Genomic DNA, 16,476 nt, shown 5'->3' with positions numbered 1-16,476 from the left:
TTACATTTCCCACACAGTTGCTTCTCCAGTGACTCTTCCTTACCCAAGCACAAGTGCTCACCAAGGATAAGAAACACCAGATACATGAAGAGTAAAGCAGGTTGAAATTACTCCCTTTGGGGAGAGTGGAGAAATTTCTTTAGTGCTGAAGAAGGTAGAGAAATGGACAACTCTAGAGAGAAGGGAATCACACCAATTTTAGGCCTGTAAGAGAGTATTTGCCATATTCTTCTCCATGAAGCTACTCCAAAGAGTCTCTCCTCTTAGCAAAACTCATCCTTCCATAGAGATGTTCCATGCTTGTTGCCCACCACATGCACTTCCTCACGTTTATGTCTACATGTCCCTTTCAGGTGGACCACGCCAGCCACAAGGATCTCAGCCTCCCCGAACAAACGCACCCCCACAGCAGCGGCTGTCTCCTCAAGGACAGCAGCCCCAGAGTCCCCAGTCCACTTCCCCTCAGCAGCAAAGGTCACCTGGATCTCCACAGCAAATCCGGTCAGCAACCGGCTCCTCTCCAGTCCAGGCCTCCAAGGCAGGCACGTTCCCTCCACAGCAGCCTCGGCCTCCTGCCCAAGGCCGGGCTCCCAGCCAGCCGAGCCCCACGGAAATGTCCAAGCAGCAAACCACCCCACATCCACACCTGAAGTAAGTCGCTGACAGACTCCTAGTATCTGTAGATATTAGAATAAGGCTGTCCAAAAAGTATCCTGAGATGACATGGAGAATGTATCACCTGTTGTCAAGCAGGAGTTCCCAGGGACAAAGGCCTGCACAACTGTGAGTGACTTCAGAGGTAAATGTGTATCCCTTGGCATAATAGCACACCAGTCACCTGTTGTCAGGAAGAACAGGTTGTATTTGACATAATAAAGATTTCACATTCTTCCTCTTGTTCATGTGCTCAGTGTTCATCATGCGCTCTACCCCGGCCATATCAACAGAACAACCACCTTACCAGCAGAGTGCAAAATCCTCACATTCTGCAAACAACACAACATTGGCCAGAAAGCTCACCAGGGGTTATTCCTTCACTATTTCCTAAGTGCAGGAGCCACAAAGGCTCTTTTTCCATTTGGTAACAAAAAGGCAGGGAAGACAGGGGGAAGTGGCCCTATTCAAGTATATAAAATTCCAGATGGTCACAGTATGTGGAAGCACTCTTCTGGAGCAGAGCACACTGCTGAACTGTTGTGGCTCTTTGGAAGCAGCTTTTGCTGTCACCCTGTGTGGAGAATATCTAGCTGGCACCATGGCAGGAAAACTGACCAAAAAAAGGTCTGATGCTGACAAGAAGTTAACACAAGCAAATTGGTATGAACAGGCCAGAATAAAACATAGGCTAGGAATAAGAAGACAATTTCTAAGAAGCAGAGGAGTGATGTTCTAGAACAGGCTTTCAGTGGTCATGTTTACACAAGCAAGGCAAACTAAAAGAGGTGTACTTAAGGATCAAAATGTTGGTGCTAAGGATGCAGTCACCACACTATACATATTTCAGATACTTTTTCCAGTCTAGTTTTGTGCTGGATACCTATTACCGATCAGAAGAAACTAAGCATGGCAGCAGGGAAAACTGGGACATTTACTTCAAAAGCTCATCCTGATCTGAACTTGATCACTAGCAGATACACAGCCAGCAGGAGCAGTGTGGTCAACCCAAAGACCTGCATTAGAGAGTTGACAGTCAGAGCAGACAGTCTGGGGAGGGCAGGAAACAGCACACATTGCAGGGGATCTGGATACCAACTTACCCAGCCTCTTGGGCTCTCACAGCTGAAAGGCCAAGACCATCATTCCTGGTAAGGCTGATGAAAGACAGGTGACCCCTAATATTAATCTCTTCTTCTGTATTAGTAGTGAAATTACTTCAGGGTGTCTCACAACAGCCTCACCAAATAGCAACTGCATACTTCTAGTCAGATGTTTTCATCAACACCTACCAGTATGGACTGAGCCACTTGCCTATGCCTCATTCTGTCCCACCTCCCCCATTCCTGGATGTCTTAGCACATGGATATTTTCCATGCCAACCTATCCTTTTATCCTAGCACTTGTTTGTGTGATGGAACACAAAGCATGAGTGACCAGCTTTGAATTCCCACCTTCTCCTGCTGAGACTGAACTCTGTTTTCCCTTTCAGCAAATCGCAGTCCCTGACAAACAACTTCAGCATACCTGAGTCATCTCAGCGAGGAAATGCCACTGAAGATGAAGCAAAAGCTGAGACCATCCGCAACCTGAGGAAATCATTTGCTAGCCTGTTTTCTGATTAACAGTCCTGCAGCTGGATCTGTGCTTTTGTCAGCCCTCACTCTACATTATGTCATACCTGATGTCATCCTGGAATACACTCAGTGGACCCAGCGATTTACAACAAACACCTGGGTAAAGGGAATTTAGAGAACTATAGTTGTTTTAATACAAAGAAAATATTCAAATAATGATCTGAAAAGTGACTGTATAAAAGTGTCAGTATTTCATTGGGTTTTGTGCATAATCAGAATCATATCTGTTCAAATGACTGAGTTGTAAAGCAAATTTTACTCTTGCTAACCCCTGTGGAGTCAACACAGTTATGACAGTGCAAACTATGTTTTATTTTAATTTGTATATAGTCAATACAATTGTTAACTTCCAATTACTGAATTCTTGTTAAGATCAAGCTAAAAAAAATTAGGCTTCTTTCACAAACACCCATGCAAAGGCAGAGTCAAGAATAAGTATCCATTGACCGACAAAGTGAGCATGCTTGAGCATCCAGTGAACTGTGGAATTTCATTATAGCAATTTCATAAAAGGTCACTTTTCAGAGCAAAACTACGTTCAAGATAAAGACGGTACCAGGCATCAGTAAGCACCAAAGATCACACAAGCAGGTCAGCCAGATGGTCTGCTGCTTTATTCCAGATCATTCTGCTCATAGCAGATAAAACATCTCTGTTTCATGCCTTGCATTTATGTCCCCTGCGTGTGACTCCCAAGGTCTGAGAGAAAAATGTCATGTTCTAACCCTGTAGCCTTAGTTCAAAAATAACCTAAGAAATGGGTCTTCCACACAAAAAAACAACTTCTTCCCCTGCCCCTGAAAACACCAGAGTTCACACTCACAGTTCACACAAATTCCAGACAAAACCCAGCAAAACTCCAAGCACTTTAGTGACTTGGTCACATCTGGCTGTGTATGTCCCTCAGGAACATGCTTAATTAATAGCAGATCTGATGAAGTGCACATAGTTGTGTGCTGAGTGTTCCATAATACTGAACGGACAGAGAGATGGAGTGAAATCCTGTCTCCCGCCTTGAATTCCCACTGACTTTGCTGGGGTGAATGCAAAATGAATGCAAGGTGACAAACTTGCAATAGAACTGGAAAATTATATTTCACAAATAAGATGACCTGGATCCTTCCTGAGACACCAAGCCACAGGAGGGCACATATGGGATTGTCCCAAGCAGTAACAATCAGTATTAGTTCTCCCTGACCATTCCCAAGAATTATTCTTCCAGAGAAGACAGAGATGGATCTTTGCTGATGTGCTTTTCCTCTAATCCTGCAACACTGAAAGAAGCTGTTTGTGTCTCTGCACGTACAGTGGAACTGGGACATGACAAACGCCACACAAGCTGTGTTCATGTTTGAAAAAACTCATCCTAGGTAAATCCATGTATTTATAGCTATTTATACCGGCTGAGATCCTACCCCTTGCACCCTGGGAGGTCTGTTTGGAACACACCTAATGCAGGTGCCAGCCCTCCTCCCACCTCCTCGACATGCAGCTTTGAGGCCAGACTTGGCTTTGTGCTTCCCTCGGCAACTTCACCATGATGATACTTAAGAATGCCCAGGGATGTCAGTAAGTCAAGAAAATGTTTGAGCCAATGGCCCAGATCTTTGCTGTCACATAAACAAGGAGATCCCCAAAGCAGCAAAAGCAACAGCTGCATTAGCCATCTTGGATCTTATGATTCACTGGTGGGAATAAAGCCAAACAAGGAAATCCTTCCTGCATAGCACCTGTAATGAACATCTAAATCCAGTGAAGTCATCTGGACCTTGTATGACCTACCCCTGAGCAGGCCTTTGCACATATAATGGCAAGTAAGAGCACAGCTTTTTCAGATTGGAAGTCCCTCAAGAGACTCATCTGGATCAATGATTTATACCTCAAGTTCAGTATTACAGAACCACCTTATTCTCTGATGGTTTGTCTTCTGTTTTGCTTTCCTCATCTCTGTGCTGTCCTTCAGGGTTTGAGAAGCAGTTTACCATGTAGCATCATAAATATATGTCATCATCTGAGAAAAAAAGCCCCAGTCCCTGCTGTGTTGTCTCCAGGAGCAATAAAAGAGTGAGAAATGGCCTTGAGCAAGCAGTGTCCCACTGGCAAGAGAAGCAGATTAACAGGCTTCACTATATGGAGAAATGGATTTCCTTCTGTAACGCTTCCTTCAACATGGTTTATGCCTTTCCCTTCTGAATGGTCACCAGAGATGCAGAGACAGAAATGAAAGTTTACTGAAGAATCCTCAATTGCTTTATCCACTGAAATTCCATGATTCCCTCACCAATAGACCATATACAAAAAAGGAATGGTGACTAGTATGACATGGTCCCATAAATCAACAGCAGTTCATCGCTGAAAGTGCAACAGCTGGGTCATTTGCTGAGGCTGCATTTGAACACAGCAGGGCTGTCCTCTGACAGACCACAGGAATAGGACAGCACTGCCAGCTTTCATACCCAGTAGTGACTCAGTCTCTTCATTTGCCTACAGCTCCCAGCTGCCACTTTTCAAGGGACAAGCAAACAGAATTGCATGTCACTGCCTAGCTTTAAGTTGTAACATCAAGTACACCCAACAGGCACTCTCAGTTTAATTTAGTTAGTCCATGGTTCCTGAAATAGCACCTTCAGTTCTATTCACAGAAGTGCTTTAAAGCAGTGAGTTGATTTCTGAAGTTAGAATGATGAAAATCTGTTGTGTCCTGTAACTGTCCCAACAGTACACTTCCCATCTACAGCTATGATGCTCACATACTAGATGTGCTAGCAGGAGATTCAGAAATGCATCATCCCATCTTCAAATTATCACCTTTGATGCTGGCTTTCTACTCCAAAATCCCTACCCTCTAGAAAAAGAGAAGAGGGAATACAGGGGGTATTCTTCTTTTATATGAATGGGAAACAAAGGTACACCTAAGAGGCATTTAGGTACCTAAATATAACAGTAACGGCAGTAAGAAAACAGAAAAACTGGTAAAGAGAAGCTACATTTAAATCACAAGGCACACAAGTCCCACAGCACACCTTGAGATCTTTCTCACACAGATGTGAACAGTGAGCACCTGGTCAAAACTTCTTTTGTCCTATTTGGTTTAAGTTTCTTCACATGGAAGCCAGGAAACATGAGTAGGTTTGTGTGTTTGAGTCCAACCCAGGAAGTAGCTGGGACACAGCTACAACACCCAACCATATCCACCACCTGGAAAATTAGTTTACATTTTGCTGTTTAGCTACAAACTGAAGAACACCTTGACTTTCTTGTCATAGCTAGGTGTAGCATTTCAAGAGGAATGGAACACACATTCCCAGGCAAGCTAAGGTCCAGCAGAACAGCAGTCCTGCTTACAAAATACCACTTGTAAACGCAGTGGTATTTTACAATCTTCCACTAATCACAAGCAGGTATGTAAGACATTGTGTATGGCTCACAGACCTTGTGTATGGCTCAGTTGCTTCATCTGGTTGGTCTGAAGTTTCATGATTAAGATAAAACAATACATAGAAAAGCCAAGGGTAACAGTTCCTTATTTCCAAGTGATTTAGTAGCAACCTTTACAGTACTAGATACTAATGAATAGTACAGGTAAGGAATGCTCATCTTAAGGCATTTCATTCTTTTGTGATTTCTCTTTTATCATTTGCAACAGCAATGATATACACACTTAATTTAGGAGCTGGAAAATAAAAAAAGCAAGCAGCTAGTTTTCAAGTATTTCCTCTGTTTTGTCTTCTAAGTTTATACTGTTGGTCCTGAGATACTTTATACTTTATACCCTGTTTTATGAATAACAGGAACTCCTCTTTAAGGAACTTTACAGTTCCAGCTAAGTCAGGTTTCTTAATCTTTGATTCACAACACCTTTACTGCAATGTGAGGGACAACAAAAAACGGGAAGGAGTATCTTCAGGTCACTTACTGGTGTATGTGTAAAAGAGCTGAGTTCATTACTTCAAAACCAAACATTTCAATGACAAAATCCAGGATAAACTGAACTTCTGGCATCAGCCTGCAGAAGTATAACTTCATGGCTGTCTTCATGGCTAAGAGGGCCCAACTCCAGAGCAGCACGTGGCTTGCCAGCAGGGCAAACCATGCGACTGCCATCAAGGCACTGGCAATGTGAGCACCACTGGCACCACAAAATTAACTTCTCACATGCATTATGTGAGCATTGTTCCCAGAAATAGCTTGGAAAAAAAGGAAAAAAGTAAGTTATGAATTATTTTATCAGTTAAAGCTCTGTAACCTTATCTGAATATTATTTATGCATTGCTGAAGCACTGAAGCATTGCTGAAGCATCACAAGGACAAAATGGTGCAAGACCAATACAGTGTAGATTTACCTTTTTCTTCTTATAGTCAGTGGAATATAAAAAATTGCTGCAAACTAAGAGATCTGACTATACATTTCACTGGTGAAAATGCTTTTGGAACACGGCAATTCAATCACTGAAGGCAAAAGTTAAAAGTTAAGGCTAATCTTGGTAGGGAAGGAAAACTCTCTGTGAAGAAGAAAAGGAAGAAAGAAGCAATACAACTTTTGACAGCAAAATAAAGTATTATATTTTACTTCCACTGGCAAAACTCCCTGACCTTACTAATGTCAGCTGATTTTATACAAAATGAGAAGATGAACCACTGAAATCTCACCTGAAAAAGCACGTAAGAATTACTGATTAAATAGCTTGTATTTAATAGGAAATGTCACTCCATTTCCACAGCTGGAATTTCAAAAAAGTTTTAGAAAATAATATCAGTTGTCACAACAGCCATTAGTACCATTCACATTTATAGAAACACTGAGATCAATCATCTTAAAAATACATAAGAAATTAAAAGTTCTAGCAAAGTTCAGTCATTCCAGTCTTCCTTTAATTGAGCTCCAGCATCAGTTTGCAGGTCTCATCAGGAAACTTTAACAGTTGTCTTGTTAGCTGCTCATTAGTTAATAAGACAACACTTGAAAGGTGCTCATAACATGCTACGACACATTTCTTTTTGGCAAGTTATCATCTGATACTTAAGTAATGGAACTAAATGGAATTTACTAACATCAGAATATGTTCTGCTTCTTATGTTGTTGTGATCCCATTCCCACTGTAACCAGGTCAGCCTATTTAATCCTTTAAGTATGTCAGATAGGAAGAACAGAAGCATTTTTGCACCACTTTTAGTTCAAACACAGTAAATGCAGTCACATACTACAGATCCTTATTTGTAAAGTCAAGGACAAAGTCAAAAGTTTTGCTGCTTATTCTTTGTAAAATTGCTCTGCTTCTGCTTAGACTTCTGAGTTGCACTGTGGCATGACTTTACTCAATTGTTTGTAAAATGAATTCATTTGTGTTCTAGTATTTCCATTGTAAAGAAAATCCCTTTGCTGTATTCTTTGTCCATTAAGTAACAATACAAAAACGCTTTTTACCTAATAAAATCTTAAAGGAAAAAGGAAACAACACCTTTAAAAATTTCCATGAACACACATCCACCGTAACAGCAGCAGTATCCTGTTCTATGTGGTAACTTTTTTGTTAATAAAGATTATTAATTAGCTGGGTAGATTTCAAACAAAACTTTTCATCCTGGCAATGCAGTAAAACTCTTCAAATAAAACAGACAAATAGAGGGTTTGTATTTAAAGTGCTCTTTATCTGATGCAGTAAGGATTTGGCCGTTATTCTGGTCTCTAAGTAGCACTTCACAGACAATTAAGGGCAAGGAGGGGGGCAGCAGAACAAACTGCTCTAAGTCGTAGCTCTTTGAGGAACAGACCTTAAGTGCCAGGTGATACAGCACTACCAGAGCACAAAACAAACCCAGCCTCTGCGGTTGGGACATCACCATGCACACATGTTCTTGACACAATCTGAAGGCAGATGTTAGTGCCTGGGATTTGCAATCTCCTACAGTTAGAAAGCAAGCTCAGCAACTACAGAACTCCCTGCAGGAAAAAGCAGCAATCAAATGAATGCACGGCGAATGTCCATGGGGCGGCCCCGGCTGGGTCGAGGTGGAAACCTGTCACTGGGACCAACTCGTCCTGGAAGCGTAGGGTTTGCTCCAGGCAGGGAGCCAATGGGGTCAAAATGTGGTCTGAATGGAGGAAACTGACCTGGTGCTTCTCCCTGGCCAGGAATGAGTGAGTTAATTGGGTCTCCAACATATGGAAGTGTTGGTCTCTCATCATATTCTCCCCCAATGATCATTGGGGGATAGATTGGATTTGATGGGAATGGGTTGGGTGGAAAGGGATTAGGATAGAATGGGTTGGGATGAAAAGGGATTGGATGAGGTATAGGAGGCAGAAGCATCATGTGCCTCCATCTCAGGGCTTCCTTCTTCTGTTTCAACTTTTTCTTGTATAGCTGCAGACAGAAAATAAAAAACATTTTAAAGCTCTCTAAGTGCTCCAGCTTCAGCAGCTGCATTCAGTTTTACAGCACTTCTCAAAAACGTGCTCCTCACTAGTCTGAAAACTCAGACCAGCAATTCCCCTGCCCACCAAAGACCAGGCACTGCACCCCTGAAGATCTTTAACCCTCATGGAGCATGCAGTACAACTTGCTGATGTTCCTTTCCACTAGTCTGACCAACATGCACTCATAGAATACCACACTTCTAAGCTAAACTTTAACTCAAAGTTACTGCCTCCCAAAGTCTATACTTAATTCTCAAACTAAGATTGATCTCAGAGAGATTATATTAAAAAGCCACCTACTTCTTTCCAATCTGTGTCACGAGGTCTTGCAATAGGATCTACAAAGAGAAGGAAAGCATTAAGAAAAGCAACAGATCTTGTGCCACAGATACCTGAAGTTTGTCAGAATTCAAAGAATAATCAAGATATGAAAAACACTTTTGGTCAATACATCTTTTTCTAAAGATAATGTATCTTAAAAAATATAAAGCTCCAGGTCCATTTGATAGGTAATGTACTTGCACACCATTCCATGTAAAGCATGATCTTGAAATGTTATTAAATATGGAAATCCCAGAAACATCATCTCTGCCTTCGCCTTCTGACAGCACTCCCCTGATTACCTTTGTTTCTTAACTCTCTTGTGAGAAACTGAAGCAGGAATATATCTTCCCACCATTTCCTAATATCTGCAGTAGCCAATACACCAAGTTAGCAAAGGAAGATGAAAACAAGGAAAGCCTCCACCACACAATGGGATGAACAATGTGGAGCATCAATAATGGCTGAGAAGATTGCCAACCACTTTCCTCGGTAGAAAACTCTGCATCCCCCTGAATCACACACTGACCAACTATACTGATTAGTATCACAAACAACTGCATTTACTCACAGTGTTTCAATATCATTATTGGTTGCCTGAGGAGCCTCTTATCAAAACTGTCAGAACTAACCCCTCTGTTAACATGAGAACATAATTAGGAAAAGATGTGCCTAAGATTACCTCGGAAATCCCGCAGATACATAAACCTCCAGAGAAGCTGGTCATTGGAAGCTGTGTAGAGATCACGGCAAACAGCGGAGAGAGAGATGAGGGAACGGACATCCAGAAGTCTGAAAATCCGAAGCTTGAGCTCAAGAGGAAGGACCACTAACCCAAACACATCTGGCAAGTTCAAAGCTACAGAAAAGAGAAAGAAAGTTCAGAAAAAATACAGTAAATTTGACATCACTATCTCTTAGATAGTTCTTCTATCTCCAAAGACCCTAAAAGAAAGAAAGAACATTATAATCTTTCCTTTACAATCTCTCCCTTTAATGCCTGAGTTACACCACTTTTCTGAGCAACTACTGTGATGTGACTCCTTGCAAAACAGATCTCTTGCAACTCTAACTACACTTAAGAGGTGCACAAGATAGGGCAAATGACACTATATACTGAGCACTACGCCTAAGAAAAATTGCACACCTAATTATGCTTATAGGCTGCAGAGCTAAGGAATAAGTAAAGGGAAAAAAGACCTGCCTAATTTCATGACCCTGCAAAAAACACAAATATAGAGCACATGCTTCACATAAAATCTTCATGCACTGAAGTCTAGAGGGAATTCCATTGTCTTCAGAATACAAAGCTGAGACCATTTATGGCAGTAAGTATGCAGAGAAAGCCTGGCTTCCTACTGCCTCACAAACACCAGCCTGAGTTACTTCCTACCATCTTTTCCAAGCCCTCAATGACCATTCCTAGTAAGATCATTCCTGAAGTCCGATTTCCAAACATGATGCTAAATAAATGTTTCTGTTTTGACAAAGAAATAGATTAAAACTACAGAACTACTGCTACAAAATTGTTCTGGTAGGATTTCCTCATCATTATGCATGGAAAACAGCCACTCCATTTCCATCTCTGAAGTGAGAGTAGAGCAATCAAAATTTAAACCAGAATTATAGTAACATCTTCTGAGTTACAAAGATTAATGTGATTCCTTTTGCATGTATATTTTACTTTATGCTTACTTTTTATATGCCTATCACTGAACAACTGTTTCTAACACTTTTCCTTCAAGGCTTTAGATTGACTCCCTTCCTTCCATCCTCAAAAATTAAGTACCATCTTTAATTGTAAATATTTTCTCTCACCTTGTCGGGCAGCAGCTAGGAGAGAGTAAACCAGCTGGTCTTTAAAGAGACGGGACAATTTCTGAAGGTCTTTGTAAACACCTGCAACCTTCTCTATCAAAGAAGAGAGGGAAAAAGCTTAACTTCAAGAGGTTATAATGCAACAATTATATAAGAATTACAGTTTTCTTATAGCACAGCTTTATTCTGCTTGTGATCATGATAGGAGCAGCTCTGCATCTAGAGTGTAATAATCCTGCAACAAGTCAGTCATTTAAGAGCTAGACCTAAGACCTCATAAATAACAGGCATATGGGCCAAATGATAAACCAAGCTTTACAAGGTTCTTTCCTTACATTGTTAATCCAAGAAATACAATTTGTTCTAACAACAAAATGTGAGTAAATGGCTACCCTCTGAAATCTTTTTACCATGAAGTTATGACTAACCTAAATGGTAACCACACTTTTATTCTTTTTTGCTATTCTATACCTATTTAGTTTTCTACTAAAGCATATTCTTACCCACTATGTCCCTTCTTTACTTTTCAGTTTACTACTATGAGATCATAGCTCAGGCATACCTGGGTCCTGAAAGCAAACAAAGGATGATGGCAATAGCTGGATTCTCTTCACACTTCTAATCTCTTCATTGATTTTTAATGTTGCTACAAATAAAAGAAAAAAAGACATTTCAAAATTCAAAACAAAGAGAGACAACAAAGACCACTTCATTACTTAAGTAATACATAGTCTGAAAGTTTTAAGTCTTGCAAAAAACATAAAAGAAGCCAAAACATTGTAGCTGAAGCAAATCTATTTCCTTCATGTCTGGCAATATGTACCAAAGTTCCTATGAAATGAGATAACAAACATATTTCTACAATATTGCAATGAAAAGGCCAGCTGAAACTCCTAAGGATTGATCTCTTACAACAAGAGGGAAAAAAACAGTCAACACAGAGACTGGAAAAGAATATTCAGCATCAGGAAGTGGCATCCTCTGCACCTCAGCAACCCAAGTAATAAAGGCGCAGTTCAAAACACACAAAAGCACACTTAAGTTTTCTCTTCCTAAACAATGGTGATACTTAGGAATGTGCATCCAGGATGAAGATTTGACTGACTTACCATTAATAGCAATAAGATCTCCCAGAGGCACACAAGTCAAACCAGCAGAACCTTCTCCACAAAGGGGATGTGTGTACTGTAGCTTATAAACACCATTCCCTCTCCATTTCTCTGGCATGGAGACTGCCTTGGCCTCTATCCCCTACAAATGTAAAGGGATAACAAACACATTGTTATACTTTTGCAATGTACCAATGCTGAAGGGTGAGAAAAGGATCAGAAGTCAGGAAATGGCAGAATGATGCTTGCAATTCAACTCTTAGATCAGTTCTAATGACTCAGTGATTATGAATATATAAGATTATACACATTTTCCCCAAAACTAACAGCAAATCTAAGTGAAGTTCAGTAATTTTTGTCCTGATAGGAACAGACATTCAGTGAGCACTCACATCTCTTTCTTTGAGACACATACTTCATTCTATCATTATTCCTGCATTCTGACAACTCCTGCACATAATTATTTGCTGCTCAAAAAAAAACCTATTGCACCTTTTCTGTGAACTTACCGTATTTGACAGGGCTTTAAGAATGATAGTTTGAAGTTAATACGAAAACCTGACTCAACTAACAGGTTTGCCTTCAATTTCACTACGAAACAGCTCAGATGGATTATCAGAGTGGGATACAATATAAACACAAGCACAAGTACGTTCTTTCTTTCCTCTTAAATCTGCACAGCATTCATTGTCTCTACCTCCAAGCCTGCTCACTGCCATAAACTTTATTCACAGTGGCAAATGTATTCTTTACATAGTATTTCAAATTACGGTGGTACAATGAACTTAGCAGATTTATTAAATTGGTAATAGTCAACCAGACACCCAAATGCGCTTAGTCAGCCTCACTGCAAGAAAAAAGATGAGAATTTAAACACCTGAGACCAAATATTTTTCTCCATGTTCAGCCATGTATTAGCAAACATAAAATGCAAATGAAAAGGGGAAAAGTGAATCCATACATTGTACAGATGTACTGCCATAGGTGCTTGAGTATGATACCTCTACAGATTAGTACAATCAAAGCCAAACTTGGCATTAAGTTGAATATGGAATTAGAGACACTTTTTTGGCAGACTTAGACCTCATTAAATACCATTTGACAGGATATCATTGAGATGATACCGACACTTAAGGCAGTATTTTGGGGAAGTGCCACAATCTAAGCACATTTTCACATGCTCTATAGTAAAAGGCAGAAGCAGGAGGTTCAGGTGGGTCCCAGTGAGGCTGAGGACCAACAGAAACACAAGGACAGGCCTCTTCTTCTAAAAGCTGCTCCAGTCTTCAGCCTGAAAACTTTCTGGGAATTTTGAGAAGCTGATCCTTCAGCAGCCCCTACAGCAAACTGACATATAGAAAGGCAGAAGCAGATCCTCAGATGCACCTTGTATATTCCACAGCTTCCCCACACTGACCCAGAAACTTCTGTGTCTGCTGCACCTACCTACCTGAGGTACATAGCCTGTCTCCATCATGAGAAGATGAACCAGAACAATCAAGGCATCAGTGGCACTGGTACACTCAGCAGAAAGGTAGAGCACCTCTAAGGAATGGGGTGTTTCACCATCAGCAGCTTCACTGCACAGCATGGGTTCAGAGGGATAGGAACCTGTACCTTCTTCCAGGTCAGGATCTTCTGGGACTAATCCAGAAGGAAATTCTTGGCTGGATCCTGCCTTCAGGGGAAAGCAAAGCATATATTTGTTCAGAATATTACATCAACATTATGCTGCTTATTCCAGCCTGATTCCCCATATAAATTGTATGGATTCATTTTACCTCCATTTTCTAGCATTCCAGATGGAGACTGGGATTATATATGTAGCCCTTGTGGTTTTTAATCTTTATAATGCAAACCCTTCATGAAAGGGTCTGTCATTTTGTTGCATATACTAACTGAAGGCAAAGTGATTATAGTATATTAAACCTTCATCAAAAGGTTTTTGCAACATACACAGGAATAATTTAATCACTACAGTATCAATATTTATTTGAACTTAGCCAATATGCATGGCAAGTAACCCAAATGGTAACTTGGGCTGCCAACAAACACAACAGGCCTAAGCAGCAGGAGAGAAAAAAAAATTAACCAGTGGAGTGCACCTGCTGCCACTTGAGGAGCACTGTGGCTTCCTTTCTTATAAATCATGGCATGTCATTAATTAACTGACAAAACTACACACGGATGCATTATTAAATAAAAGTAGAATGAAAACTGTAAGCACATTTACCTAAGGTAAGGGTCAGGAAAGGGGGAAAAGATAAGAGCCTGTCTTCAACACTGCCTGTTGCATCTGCCCCAATCTAAACTTGGTTCCTCAAGAAGACGGCACTGAGGCAGGCAAGAAACATAATCCTTACTTCCTTAAGTGCATGTTCCAGCAAAAACATATACTCCTGTAAACCTGAAACATTCTGGGCTCTCTTCTGTGCCACAGTGATATACAATTTCCATTCAAATAACTGAGCATGTATCAGACAAGTATAAACAGCCAAATATTCCCAAGAAATTCACTCCTATATAATACAGCAACTGGCACAACAGGACACCTTCCTTTTTGCCTTGTGCTGTACAGAAAAAATCTCATGTACTTACCCTCTCACCACTCTCTTGAACCTGAGCCTTCTCATTGTCAGATTGCTCATTCTGCCCTTCTCTTGCACTGTTGGCCTGACTGCTGTTGGGGGTCAAGGTGGACGGCTCATGACCATTCTGAAGTGGGGCAGGAGTAGCAGGAGGAGGAGGTAGGCTGGGTTGTCCATCTGGCTCTTCTAGTAATAAGCATATCAAATCACCAGAAACAATCCCATATGAAGCTAAGGTCTTCTGATCCTCTGTGAGAGCATCTTTTCTGTTCAATGTTATTGAAAATGTGGTATCAGAACTGCAAAATAATTTTAAAAAGCAGTAAGGAAACATGGTTGGCTGCACCTGGATAGCCACACACTGGACATGGCAATTGGTGCTGTGGTTTAGGTGGCCTCATGGTGATTGGTCAAAGATGGGACTTGGTGCTCTTGTCCAACCTTCGTGATTCTATGATTCTACAACTAGAAATGCATACTGCATATTACAATAGTATTGTGCCACGGGGCTTAATCCATTATTAATTACCCATAGTTAAAGAAATATGGGTGAGGGGAAAAAGATTATATGAAATTATTAAAAGATTATATGAAATTATTTCCCCCATGTTTCTCACCAAGTACATTTTAAGTTGCTGCAGTTGCTTGGTAAATAAAATTTCATTTACAGAAATTGGTCATAAAACAGTTATGAAGGAAAGCAAGTAAGTGTCCTTCAAAAGAGAAGATATCACAGCTAGGAAAACAAGATCTAAATAAACTACTGCCTCGGATTATTTAAAAATAAATAGTGTTGAAGATTCAGCCAACTTGCTTTCTCACCAAGCTAAACATTAATTTCAATGATTGGCAGGTGTCCTATAGAATGCTAGCTGCAAATGAGGATAATAAGATAAGACACTTCAAGCCAAAAAAATCCAGAAATGAAACTGGTTAGCAGAGAAGCAGCTACCCAGCAGCAGCTATAAAATACATCCACTGCGGCAAGGCAAGCAGTAACTTCAGATTCCTCCTGCCCACACTGCTGTGTGAATCACCAGTGAAACAGCAGCACGTCGGACCGAATTAAAGGTTTGTGACACAAACCCTTCAGCCAGCATCAGAAAACGCTCCCCTTTTACAGGCGATTCATTTCCCTACGGAGGAGGCCGTGAGTTCTTCACAGATAAAATGTTTATGAAACTTCAACCGAGATTCTCCAGCAAGCCTGAGAGAAGTGTAAAACCGAGACCCTACAGCATTTTTTGTAACTTCAGCGCCGCGCAGAAATCTCAGTCAGCTCTGACCGCGCTGCAACCCGCACTTCGCAACTGAGCACTCCCGGGGTTTTGCTTTCCCGCTCCGCAGCGCCCAGCCGGGAAGCAGCCCGGGTCCCAGGCCCGACAGGAGCCCGGGCAGCCGGTGTCGTGGGCCGGGTAAAGCGGCCGGGCCGGGCGCTGTCAATCCCGGCGATGCGCCCCGGGCCCGGGCGGTGCCGCCGCCGCAGCGCCGCGCCCGCCCTGCAGGGGGCAGCACCGCGCACGGGGCCTGGGGCAGATCCCTCCCCCCGCGCCCGTGGTACGACCCCGCCGGCCCGAGCCGCGCACGGGCGGCATCGCCTCCCCCCCGGCACCCCTCGCGATGGTTCGCTCCGCTCGCTACCTGTACCCCCAGGCGGGCAGCAGGGCCAGGCGCAGCTGCGCGCGCAGCTCCCCAAGCGTTGGCTCCGCCCCCTGCACCTCCAGGGCCGCCGTTCGCTTCTGCAGCCGTACGCGGAGCTTCATGGCGGCGGCAGCGGGACTGGAGGGGCCTCCGCGCCCACCTCGCGCCCCGAGCGGGCCCCGCCGGGCGGCGGCGGCGGGGAAGGTGGCGACGGGGCGCGGGCGCAAGGGCTGCCGGGCGGGGCCGTTGTTTTGGTTGTCGCGGAACCGCCTCAGCCCGGCCGCGGCCCC

The 16,476-nt window shown here is 42.3% G+C and overlaps 2 protein-coding genes across 7 annotated transcripts in view; one reads left to right on the top strand and one right to left on the bottom strand.

Moving 5' to 3' along the window:
* The window catches only part of SYN3 (synapsin III), a 199,848-nt gene extending 192,101 nt beyond the window's left edge, over positions 1 to 7,747 (top strand). For all 5 annotated transcript variants that reach the window (XM_030960732.1, XM_030960731.1, XM_030960734.1 and 2 more), the window contains 2 exons: positions 354 to 651; positions 2,147 to 7,747. In XM_030960732.1, coding sequence (XP_030816592.1) covers positions 354 to 651; positions 2,147 to 2,279 — 431 coding nt within the window. In that variant the 3' untranslated portion in view covers positions 2,280 to 7,747. The remainder of the gene's footprint in view (positions 1 to 353; positions 652 to 2,146) is intronic.
* FBXO7 (F-box protein 7) lies at positions 6,830 to 16,469 on the bottom strand. 2 transcript variants are annotated; one of them, XM_030960736.1, is made up of 9 exons: positions 16,187 to 16,468; positions 14,556 to 14,844; positions 13,408 to 13,635; positions 11,958 to 12,099; positions 11,411 to 11,494; positions 10,849 to 10,941; positions 9,713 to 9,889; positions 9,010 to 9,047; positions 6,830 to 8,656 (listed from the first exon to the last, which is right to left on the bottom strand). In XM_030960736.1, the coding sequence occupies exons 1-9, from the start codon at positions 16,306 to 16,308 to the stop codon at positions 8,252 to 8,254; spliced, it is 1,578 nt and encodes a 525-aa protein (XP_030816596.1). In that variant the 5' UTR covers positions 16,309 to 16,468; the 3' UTR covers positions 6,830 to 8,251. The 2 variants fall into 2 exon arrangements, with proteins under 2 accessions (XP_030816596.1, XP_030816597.1); XM_030960737.1 differs by lacking the exon at positions 13,408 to 13,635 and having other exon boundaries at positions 16,187 to 16,469.
* Positions 16,470 to 16,476: the final 7 nt, after the last annotated feature.

Source organism: Camarhynchus parvulus, chromosome 1A (genome assembly GCF_901933205.1).
Source record: "Camarhynchus parvulus chromosome 1A, STF_HiC, whole genome shotgun sequence".
Classification (NCBI taxonomy): domain Eukaryota; kingdom Metazoa; phylum Chordata; class Aves; order Passeriformes; family Thraupidae; genus Camarhynchus; species Camarhynchus parvulus.
This window is presented reverse-complemented; position numbering and strand designations above follow the sequence as displayed.